This window comes from Petaurus breviceps, unplaced genomic scaffold (genome assembly GCF_028583685.1).
Source record: "Petaurus breviceps papuanus isolate PSGF00001 unplaced genomic scaffold, PetGlider_PUasm1.0 188, whole genome shotgun sequence".
NCBI classification, from domain to species: domain Eukaryota; kingdom Metazoa; phylum Chordata; class Mammalia; order Diprotodontia; family Petauridae; genus Petaurus; species Petaurus breviceps.
The window spans coordinates 33,151,452-33,163,785 of record NW_027185804.1 but is presented as its reverse complement, the minus strand read 5'-3'; the positions used below and the strand labels follow the sequence as shown (position 1 = coordinate 33,163,785).

At 38.9% G+C, this 12,334-nt stretch overlaps 1 protein-coding gene across 3 annotated transcripts in view; it reads right to left on the bottom strand.

Moving 5' to 3' along the window:
• Positions 1 to 2,695: 2,695 nt before the first annotated feature.
• The window catches only part of API5 (apoptosis inhibitor 5), a 35,862-nt gene continuing 26,223 nt past the window's right edge, over positions 2,696 to 12,334 (bottom strand). Inside the window, exons 10-14 of one of the 3 annotated variants that reach the window (XM_069091450.1) lie at positions 11,834 to 11,927; positions 10,443 to 10,499; positions 7,923 to 7,999; positions 6,252 to 6,388; positions 2,696 to 4,784 (exon numbers count right to left, since the gene is read on the bottom strand). In XM_069091450.1, the coding sequence (XP_068947551.1) occupies positions 4,702 to 4,784; positions 6,252 to 6,388; positions 7,923 to 7,999; positions 10,443 to 10,499; positions 11,834 to 11,927 (448 nt within the window). In that variant the 3' untranslated portion in view covers positions 2,696 to 4,701. Of the gene's footprint in view, positions 4,785 to 6,251; positions 6,389 to 7,264; positions 7,406 to 7,922; positions 8,000 to 10,442; positions 10,500 to 11,833; positions 11,928 to 12,334 lie in introns of those variants that run through there. The other 2 variants (XM_069091451.1, XM_069091452.1) reach the window with 2 other exon arrangements.

Genomic DNA, 12,334 nt, shown 5'->3' with positions numbered 1-12,334 from the left:
AAAAGCTTCTTTTGATTTGTGCTATGGCAAAGTACCTCCCTGGAGTTGATAGCCCAGCCCCTTGTTCGGCATGTTGTAGGGGGGACCTTGGGGAGGTACATGTTAAACTAGATGACCTCTGATATCCCTTTCAGCTTTGTGATCCTGTAACTTGAGTTTAAATGCTGTCTAAGGTTTATTAACTGTGTCACCCTGGGTAAATCATTTAGCACGTCCTTATCTCTGAAATAGAAGCCTGGACCTGATAGCCTCCAAGGTACCTTCTTCTAATCTCAAATATTTGATATAAAACTAAGGGTTTGATAACAGGAAAATAAGGTTTCAGAATTACACACTTCTCTACCAGGGCCAGCTTCACCTAAAGCATAAGGCAGAGGTTTGGAACCTGTGGCCTTGAGGCCACATGTGGCCCTCTAGGTCCTCAAGCTGAATCCAATCAAAACCCCTGAAGGAAGGTTCTACAAATAGTGGGAGTGCTAGGGCAACTCCAAGAAGGCAATGTAAGCCTGAAGGTAGAAAAGCACTTCCTCAGATGGAGGTAAAGGAGAGACCAATGGAACTGAAAACAAAAGTCTTCATCTTCTGCACCGTGCCTCCCCCCCCCCACTCAAACTGTGATTTCACTGGCTTAGCAAGGGTCCAGGAACATTAAACAAAACAGACAACAAAACTTGACAAATGTATCTCAATATAATTGGTTTTCTTTGTAATCTTATGTATTTATGAAACAAACAAAAAATCCTGGTTGGTAGGAACCTTTAGTAAGGAAACTCCCTAAACCAATACAGATCACTATCTGCTCTGCAGCTTAGAATGCTAGAGAGCTACCTGGGGGCCAGTGAGAACTATGTGACCTGAGTGCCAACGTTTTAGACTTGAAAACTATTTACTACACTGTGCTCAAAACAGGTCAGGTAATCTGAGACAAAGAACTGCCGCGATCAGAAAGGAGTAGCTCAGCAGTCGACATAGTTTCACCAAGGAATGTTTTGTGGAAATTCATGGTAGCTATCCTCCAAAAAAAAAAAAAAAAGACAAATTTCTGTTTCATGATCCTTTATGGATTTAGCCATGAATTTATGCTTATCTTTCTTGAACTCTAGAGTTTCTTGGGGAAACAACTTCCATATTTACAAATCACTATATAGTTTACCTCTAAACTACTTCTTTGAAACTGATGGGTGTACCTTGGTATTAGGGGGCTTCCTGAATATTTGACTATCATATGGATCCATGTTCCCATTGATGTGGAGGTGCTGGCCATGCCTGCCTGGTGGGCCTCTGGTCCACACTGCCCACTCAGTTCAAGGCTAAGGCCCTGCCCTCACATTCTCCCTTGAGGTTGTGAGGATCTCAATGGAGCACACTCTTGATTGCTGTTTTCTTCCTAATTTAATAATTTCCTTTCACATCTCAACCTGGAGATCATTACTTTTTCTTCCCCTTGGTTCATACAGAAGCTACTCCAGCCACACCTTTGTAGTTAGCCGTTCTATTCTGTGCCTTCCCTAGCACTGTACAACCAGAACTGTATGACTTACTCCAAAGTTTGTCTGAGTTTGTTTCCAATGTCCTTTATGGAAGTTTTGTTTCAAACTCTTCGAAATTACTTCACAGAATTAAAAGTAACCTAAGCAAATAGAAAACCCAAGCCTCAGTGTGGAAACCTATATAGCATCTGGTTGCACAACTGATGACCAAATGTACATCCACTGTGTGTTGATTGAGCTTTCAGAAGTAGTTGACAATATCTGACAGTATTCCTGAGAGAGGCCATAACTAATTAAATTCAACGAATACCAATTAGGTGTGTATCCAGTATAAAGCACTGGGCTCTGTGCTGTGGTTACATAAACCAAAATTTACATAATTCCTGCCAATATGGAGCTTCTGTGTTCTATGGTAGAAATATAACATTCACAGGCCTTAAAAGAAGGGTAATTTGAGGCAGGATGACTCTAACTGGGGAGATCATGGAAGGCTGGGTTGACCCTTATATTGAGTCTTGAAGGAAAACTGGGATTCTCAGCCAGGGAAATGAGAATATAATACATTCAATGGCTTGAGGCTATTCCCCCATCAGAGCCAATTTTGGGAATAATGTAATGAAATCTGGATTTATTTAAATTTCCTAAAGGAAGGTTTATCTCCTAATGTACTTTTTTATGCATATACCTTCCTCCTCATTAGAACGGCAGCTCCTAGAGGGCAAGTGCCTTTTCTTCGTATCCCCAGTGCCTACAACAGTGGGTGGGCACATTCTATGCCAAGTTCCTCCTTTGTCCTGGGTTCATATATATGCAACATTCCTCCCTACCGTCTCTTCATTTATCACAAACCAATGGTCCACGATGTCTGTAATCTTCTACTTCTGTTTTTAAGCTTACAAATACAGTGGCAGAGGTACACGTCTGACCAAACTTTGGGAAGTAACAGTTGCCCTGACAGTGGCCTGCATATTGGCCACTATGAATGTTGGCCTCCTTAAGAATGACACTTGATCTGAATGACTGAGGAATTTATGGGCTTCTTCTACCTTCCCAAGTTATTTTCCCACTGATTGTTTTAGGAAAAAAAAATTACTGATGAAGACTCAATGTAACTGCATCTAGCCACCCAAAGCAAATTACCAAACAGTACTGGGAAGAGGGATGGAATCTGAAGATAACATAAATCACAACACAGAGACACAAACAAAATTACAAAATGAATTTATTCCAAAAGCATAGGGGAACATTTACATTTGAACAAGGTGATAAACAGGTGTCTTTAAAAAGGGGAAAATAATCACAGGTGTGAAGTTTTCATTCTCAATTTTGGAGCAAAAATAACCCTCCTATAGTATACACTATTGCCTCTGAAAGGACTAAAGGGTAGGGAAATAGTAGCAGTGGTATAGGAGAATAGAGAGGAAGACACTCAAACGAACATCAACCTTCAGTGAGCAAAATCACTTATGCTCAGTTCTAAGAATTTAAACATGTACTTCAAACTAAGAGGAAAATAAGCATAAAAATGTCCAAATTTACAAAGATGTAGCCCCAATAGTTTCTACATCCAAAATGGACAGACTAGCTGGCCTTTCCTATGTTTGCCCAGATTCCAAATGAGCTCAGGTTCAATTCAGAAGCTTATGGAATGTTTGAGTATTATTGCTACCACTCCAAACTGACCAATTACCTCTGCTCACTTGTTATCATTATTCTAGCCTAAAAAACATTTTTTTTTGCCATGAGAATGTGCAGTAGTACCAACAAAGGGGCTTTACTTTTCCCACAATGCAGTGATAACTACTAAAGCACAACAATGAACATTAATGAAGACACCTGCATTGGAATCACAAACTATTCTCCACAAAGACATGAAAATACCTAGGAAATATCATCTAGGCATTTGATTTGGGGGTGAAAATTAGGGAAGGGGAAGACTAACTGCTGAACCAAAAAATATGAAAAAGCCTATGCTATTCAAAAATACCTATGACATTTGAAACTCCTCAAAATCACTTCTGGTGATGCATTTAAGATTTGCTTCATCCACTGTTCTATAACTTATTCTGCATTTACTTTGAATTTTGATTAACCTGAGAAGTTAAAAATTCCAAAAGTGACAAAGAAAAACTAAGAAAGCATCTTTTCCCTATTATCCACTCTTGAAGTAATTTTTTTTTCAGGGAAGCTCTGGTCAACAGAATCCTAGATTACACCACCCACATTGTGAAGGATGCTATTCTCAAGTCAGATTTAGTATTTGGTTATATGGTTTGTTTTGTATATGTAGCCTTTATGTGTTTTCATTTTCAAATAACAATAATGTTAAGTGCAAGCTGATTCAAAACCCCTCACTGATGGGAGAAAAGTTGACCAACTTACTCCAAAGAGGACAATCACTGCATCACAGACCACCCATTCCTGGAGTGTTTCTACTTTTTATTGATTTCTTTTGTATAGTCAAGTTTCACAGCATATATATATGTGCACACACATATTTTTATACTGAACATTAAAACCCCATATTCCAAACAAGTTTGCATCACAACACATGGAGAAGAGTTATGTAAGCAGTATAAAAGCAACTTACTTTGCCCCATTAATGTCATTCCCAGAGATTAACTAAATCAATGTTTGTCTTTAAGAAAAAGCTGGTAAATATTTTCCATTTATGACAAAGAAATCAGTAGGCCTGCATCAGTGCATGGCAGCTCAGTTAAAAGAAAGAAAAGTAAAAAAATGTGAACATTGACTATTACACTCTTCTCCATATATTGGGTGGGAGGAAGATGGAGGGGAGAGGAAAGCCGGTAACACATCATAGCTGATGTGAGCCTTCATGAAGGATCCTTTCCATCAGACTCTACATCATATTACATGTTTTAGCCACAAACTGCTCTCTGGTTAATATATAAACTGTCAAGATGTTTTAAGAGAAACCACATACACTGTGGTCCTCCAAGTCTGAATAAACCCCGAAGACACTGCAAAAACCCAAGTTTGCTGACAAAGCATCCAAAAATACAGCTGTAATTTTTTCTTGGACACGTCTGTATTCCATTAGAAAAGTAGATCAGACATACAAAGGTATAAAGAACATTGAAGTCTTTACCTGAAGGCAGCAGTCTTTAAAGGGCTATTCCCAGCAACCCAATGAGTGGTAGTTTAAGAGTGTTTTAAGCTTGTGACAGCGTTGAAGAATGTGATGTATTCAGTAGAGTCTTCCCCGACTACGATTTCCTCGTCCTCCCCAACCTCGGCCACCTCTACTTCCCCTGAAGCCCCCTCTCTGCTCTACGAAAAATCGAACAATGAGTTAGCTCTCGTTCAGCAATTTATAGTACAGCAAACAGGGAAGAAACATTGGTTCTGAGTGCAGAACTGGAAGGTAAGCCCTACTACAGGAACGGTGTATTCCTTGTGTAGAATAGGTAGAGCATGCACTCTGATGCACAAGACAGACCTTTATTTTATTACTATACAATAATAAAGTTGTAATACACACTGCTGCTTTATTTGTACACAATAGTTAGCCTAACATCAACAAGTAATTAGAAATTGAAATACTTTTGGTACTATAAAATGACTTCTATATTGAATGGGCATCAAAAAACCATTAGCCTTTCAAAACAGATACAGCGGGCACAGATGTAACAGTTTCATGACATCAAATAATAGGATTCAATATACACAAAGACCCCCAAGGTAAGAGCAAGAAAAACAGGTGGGAAAAATAAGGGTATACTAAGATGTTTATCTATTCATATATACTTTATTAAGAACTACTTTGAGTGGAACAAGTGGGCTAAAGATATTCGGGAAATGTTCAAACCTCAAAGAAAAACAAATCTGCAACCTGCTGCCACTGCACATCTCCTCAACATACAGTGCTTTAAAGAAAGCCTCACATTTCAGAGGGGCAGTGATGTACTGGACGATGGGCAGATTTTTAAGTCAGAAAAAACTGGGCTCAAGTCCTTCCTCACACCCTATCTAAGGTTGTGAGATCAAGGGAAAGTTATGTAAACTCCCAGGGTTCCTGGTAACTCTCCCATTACAAAGAAATGCTGGTCCAGATTTGTGTTGGTAAGAATTTCCACACTGTGAGTTCCCTATCCCAAAGAAATAACAATACCTTTGACCCCCTCCTCCCTCCCAATCATGAAATGCAAGAGCTACAAAGGTAACCCATAGTGGAGCTAAGGCAAAGTCAGGCCAGGGAGGTCCACAAATTAAATACTTAGCCACCCGATTCTTCAAGAAATACCTTGAGGGGAAAACAAAAAGGATCTTGCTCTGAAGAAATAAGTTTTCTTTATCTGCTACCCTATGTCAAATCAGTTCATATAAATCGCACTTAAAAGCAAAAACGCTCACTCCCCAAGAATCCTAGGGAATGGATGTTGCCATCTAAACATTCCCCTCCCCAAGTGAAAAGGAATATACTACCTTGCATCCTGCCAGTCTCTGCATACAGTATATTAAGGTAGATTCTCTCAGTGCCTAAATTACTCCTTGATTTTAAAGTTGGCACCTTTGGTAACTGTCACCAAAACAGTTTAATGAAGTGGTAACTCCCTGAACTATTCTTTAACATATCTAAGACTATATCCCAATGGGTGGGAAGTTGCCTGTTACAACCAGGGAGTCACTGAGGCACTGAGGGAATCTGGGTCAGGATATCCAAATATGACACTTGCTTTTAAGTGCTATGCTCTGTCTAATTCCACGTGCTACTTGCACCCAAACGCCAACGCTCACCATAATTAAAGTTGCCCAGATTGCTGCTGTATTTCCCACTAGGAGGATTATAGATTTGTCTAGCATCCCGTTTTGGTCCTGCTGCAGCTTTTTTGGGTGGTGAACCTGAAGTTGTATCTTCATTTGTCCTCTTTTGACTAGAAGGAAAGGATTTAAAACAAAAAAAAAAAAAAAAGAAAAAGAAACTTAAAAGTTCTATTCTTTTGTCCCCTAATCCACTGATACACTTCACTGAAGCCAGCATCACAAACAACAGACCCAGGAGAGGACAGGACCTAAAGCTTACTCTGGAATCTTTGAGCCAGGCTGTGTTTAGTTACGTACATTACAATAATACTACTGCTTGCCTAGGGAACAGCATCACCAGCTGCTGCAGCCCACCTCAGGGACGGTATTTGTTGTGCAGCAAAAACGTGATGAGACGCCTTGTGAAGGATGTAAATATATGATATCAGCAACATTAAAGGACAGAGAAGAAATGAGAATTTAAAGAGTGGGCCTCCTCTGTGCCACATACTCTAAGGGCGGCTTTATTAATCTGATCTCATTTGATCCTCACAACGACCTTGGGAGGTACCGTGTTTCCCAATAATAAGACCTATCCCGAAAATAAGCCCTCCCCTTACTGTGTAAGATTCCTCTAAAATAAGCCCTATTGAGATTGCTACTGTAGTGAAGGTGATCCCCTGCGCTACACGCTACATTACGGTACCCTCTGTATGCACCCCCCCCCCGTTGAAACGCATACCGCGCTCCGAACTGCATCCAATCAGAGCTGCAGCAGTGAGCGCGTCATCCTGTTCTTCCCCAGTGATTTGCTTGCTGGCCCCATTGAGAGCAGTGCTGCGGAGGAGAGCTGAGGCAGGACAACATAAGCCCTCCCCTGAAAATAAGCCCTCTGGTGTTTTTCTTTCCAAAAAAATTTAATAAGACAGTGTCATATTATCGGGGAAACACGGTAGGGCCTGTTATTGTCCCCATTTTAACATGAATAAACAGGCAAACAGAAGTTAAGTGAATTGCTTAGTGTTACACAGTAAGTGTTTGGATTTGAACTCAGGTCTTCCTGATTCCAGGTTTAATGTTCTATTCATCCTGCCATTTAGCTGCCTCTAATATTATTGTGCAATATTCTTTCAAGGACATTTACCGATCTGCAAAATAAATTAAAACCTACTTAATGCCAAAGAAATACAATTCTTTTTTTTTAAAGCAATCGGGGTTAAGTAACTTGCTCAAGGTTACACGGCCAGTTATTTCTGGGTGTGGTGCTGAGTATCTGAGCCCAGATTTGATCCAGGTCATCCCGACACTGGAGCCGGTGCTCTTACTTGCTGAGCCACCTGGCCGCCCCTAAGCAATTGGGGTTAAGTAACTTGCTCAAGGTTACACGGCCAGGTGTTTCTGGGTGGTTGCTAAGTGTCTGAGCCCCGGATTCGATCTCCAGGTCATTCCAACACTGGAGCCAGTGCTCTTACTCGCTGTGCTACCTGGCCACCCCAGAAATACAATTCTTAAAACTAAATATCAGGAATTTATTCTACAGAAATCTGTTTTATGAATACTACAATTTAACTAGGCATTTTAGACTCACTTCTAAGAATACTTAAGCATCCTATTTTGACACGTTCAGAAAGAGAGCATCTTAATAACCCTAATGACTTTCCTTACCCCATCTCAGCCTTCTGTACAGGTTTCCAAGACAATGTCACTGTGCTCTTGTAAGAAGGAGGAATGTGAAACAGATCCTGAAAAGATAAAATGGATGGACAATTCTTCAATGCAAGTCAATTTCCAAAATAAATACAAACCCTCCAAGGAATGCAGAGAAATCAGAAACCAGAATTCCCCCATGTTTCTTGAATGGCAACTACAGCATTAGCTCACAATTATGCAGAATCGATGTTTTAAAATTTTCCGAAAAAGAGTCCTGTGTGAATTAAGAAGAGTCACATAGACACTATGTGGCTTTACAAATGAAAAAACCAAGATGGCTTACAGAGGCACACAGGCAACGAGTGTTAAAGCAAGAGTTAAAACACAGATTTTGTTCTTTCACCTATTATCTCTTTTAAAAAGAGAATTCTTGACAAGGTTGTTAAACCCTGAAAAATTGTTAAGCAAATGACTGAAATATGGCCTGAAAATGAAAGTATTCAAGAGAAAGGTCATGTGAGCAGGCAAGTTAGAAGGAGCCTTAAAAGTCATCTGGTCCAAATGCCCTCATTTTACAGAGAAGGAAATGGAATCAGAGGGCAACTTTTCCATGGTCGGGGGAAGGAAAATATCTGTGGCAGGATTTGAACCTAAGTCCTCCTACCTACAAGCCCACTATTTTACACACTGCATCACACTGCCTTTCAGCAACTGAGAAAGTGGATGGTTTTCTTTATAAAGTGTGCCTAACAAGTGCATGGAGCTCAAGGCTAAAGGCATAAGTAATGGTTTCTAGGCCACTGCTTCAGGCTTCAGAATGATGAGCAGCCCCTAGACCTTCACACAACGTAGCCTATGAATATACACTTCTCTATGAAACATGACCTTTACTAAGGTGCTTCAGCAGGAACAAGACCAATGACAATATACTGGAGAACAAGGAGAATCCTGCTGGGGACTGAAGAGGATGATACTTTGAGGAAATGAAGTTAATTATTTAAAACTTTTATGGAAGCTTTTTTTTTCTTTTCTGCCCCCTTCCTTTCTGAATATATCCTTCTCCATAAGATTGTGAGCCCCCTGAGGGCAGAGACTGTCTTTCGCCTCCTTTACACCACTAGTGCTTAACAGTGCTGACATAACAGGCACTGAATGAATGTCTACTAATCGACTTTTTCTCTCATTCAGGGGCCTTCATTATAACACAGGTTTAAAAAACAACACACCAAAACAGGGTGGCAGGAAAATCTACCAGCACCAACTGTGGCTCACAATATATTCAACAGGAGGGATTTCATGATCTCTCCAAGAAGAAACTGCCTGGTGTACCAAGGGATCCCTACATGTCAGAGTTGGGCACCAGGCCTAATGATGCCAGGGACGGCACGCTAGTTCATCCTGCCTCTTGCTGCGTAATACTGTTTATGATAAAGCATTTAATAAAATTGTTAAAAGACATTAGGTCCCCAGATTCGCCCCAATTTTACACCACAATTTTTGGTGACAAAAACACCACCTAGATGCTGAAGCCTTTTTTTGGGTGTAACATCTAAAAACAATGACTTATTGTTTAACTGCTACTAGAAGCATTTTTGATGCTAATATAAAGGAAAAAAGCTCAAGGTTTAACATACTAAGTATATGTAATAACCAGCAAAAATGGGTATCATTTATACCAGTCATGGATACAATGGACATGAAAACATTATTTTAAACTACTAACTTAAAAAGATGATTCTTGTAAATTCACTTGTAAATAGATTTTTAGCTCTTTCCTCATTTTCTTGTAATGTGGGATGCAATCATATGGGGTTCTCATCCACTGAACCAGAAATACGAGTGTTGAGATAGAAAGGGAAGAAAGGAGAGCTGCCTAGACAGGAGAGTTGTTCCCTAGAAAAGACAAAGCCAGAGCTTGGTGGATAACTGGAATCTTTAAGCTATTCTGAAGAACTGATTAGGAAAGAAAAGTCCATTGTGGTTCAGAGAAACAAAGTCAATCAACTGAGGCCTACTCCACAGAAAGGCATGAAGGAAAGGCTGATTTAGATGTGTTTCCGTGGGAGGAAAATGGGTGAGTACAGAATAGGCATCTTGATCTCTCTGGTTAGCAAAACTAGTGGTCAAATATGGTGATGGGAGTTCAGAAATGGAAAATTCAGGTTTGAGGACTCGCTCTGCCACTTACTACTTGACCAAGGTCAAGCCTCTGCACCTGCACTTAGTCTCCGTTTTCTTATCTGTAAAATGGGAATAATAAGTAACTGATTTAAAAGATTTGATTACTGTGACTTTCTGTAAATGACATGAGCCTTTAGTTTCACATGAGACTGTAAAATAAGGATGTTATTTTTACATCACTTAGGTACACGATATCTATGAAGAATGTGCTATATATATTGTAGGCACCATATACATAATGTTTTTATGCACCTGGGCTTTTTTTCATTATTCAAAATGACAACATCTAACCTTAGCAGGTATCAACAAAAATATGAACAGAAGAAAGGATGGAGGAAAAAGGGGAAGAATTACCTTGATTAAAACATTGATGTTGTTTGTTATTTTCAAAGCAACAACTTTAATTTTGTTCTGTAAAAGGAAAACAATGTAAGTAACAATTCTAATATCTGCCTTTATGTATTTTAGTTCAGAAATAACATACTAATAATCGTATTCATCTTTCAGAACAACTGCTACAATGAGGGAATTCCTTGGTTTAAATCTATAGAGGTTTACTTATATTCCTTGGCACTCAATGAACAACCATATAGTCAGTTCTACCCCACTGAACTTTCATGGTGGCATCAGAGATTAAGATCCTTCTTTTTACCTTGACTGACTTGATCAATAAAGCCTGATTTACAATTTAGATCTAAAGTAAGTGAAACAAGGCTCTTAAGAATTGGCAAAAATCAATTATGATTTTATTGAAAGACAGAAACACCCCCTAAACCTTTTGTCCCATTTCTGTGGCAATAAGGTACAACTGTGGCAAAAGTGTAGACTATTAAGTGGCTAAAACTACAATATAACTGGAGAGTCTGGTTGAGCAAACTCCTCTGATGTGTATTAACAGTCTAATCTCTCCACACAAAATTCATACATTAAGCATCTACTATATGCATGGCAAACAAAAGCAAGAACCCAAACGTCTGTTGTCAAGGGCTTTGGTGAAAGGTGAATGTGAATCACGCTGGATGGGGAGAGGGCCTGGGGTGGGCAGCAGCACAGGGACTGTTCTTGGTAAGCCAATTTTTAAGAACACTTATTCAAACAGTCTATTTGAAATTCTCCCCCCTCTACTGAAAAAGGACTATAAAAGAGAATAATCTATATTATTTTACATCAACAGCTTTACTTTACATATGATTATCAATTTTGAGAGATGGAAGCTTAAATGTGCAATGTGAGTTTATTTTCAAAATGATCATAAAAACTAGATTTTATCACACGGCATTTATACACCCTGTTATTATTCTTCCAAATATTCAGGTTGAACAAGATCAGAATAATAATGTAATTAATGTTACTATTAATAGTTACTTAATATATCAAAATATCAATCAAACTGTATTTCAACAAAATATCCGGGCTCATTAGAAGTGTCAAAGAGAATATCTGGCAGGAATGGCATGAATAATTACTATATAACCTTCTATTATGCCATTCAGAAAAGGAGAAACTCATTTTTAATTTCATGAGATTCCAACCATCTTCTAACATCATTTCTTGGACTAAGGCAAAATTGTGGTAGGGTTTACTGGGCTCTTTTTTATTGGCCCAAATAAAGTCTATCTGAAAAAATGTCAATAAAGAATGAGCTATCTACACACATTCAGCTACTGACTGAAGCCATAGTTTAAAAGAGGGTTGTTCTATTAGAGTTGCAGCTTCCTTCACAGGAAGGTGCTTAGCATTCTTACCTCTTCTGTTTTTAAGGCTTCACCTGTTTTCCCCTGGAGAGCCAAACGAAGTTGTCTGATATAAACTTGTAAACCTCGGGCAAAGTACTGCAGCCTAACACAAAGAGATGATTGTTAATTCATGGTACCTGAGGACATTTACAAATCAATTTTTAAATTAACTACTAAACAAAGAAAGCCCATACAGTATTTAAAACCCAAGGAATCAGAACAAATAATTTCTATCCATTTGGGTAATGTGATTGATATACAACCAAAAACTTTAGCTTAGTTCTGGGTCCTAAAAAATAAGTTTCCTTCCTTTGTTACACAGGGATAAAGAGGCCAGTGCATGAGAGATGTCAACTCTCAGGGACAGAAGCCTGAAACGGGGCCCAAATTAGATTAAAAATGCAAATGGAAAATAATTAATAAAAAAAAAAAAAAAAATTTTTAATCCAATACAACAATACAACATAGTGTAAAGTTAATTTGTGGTTTTCTAAGTCAGTATGTGCCTGT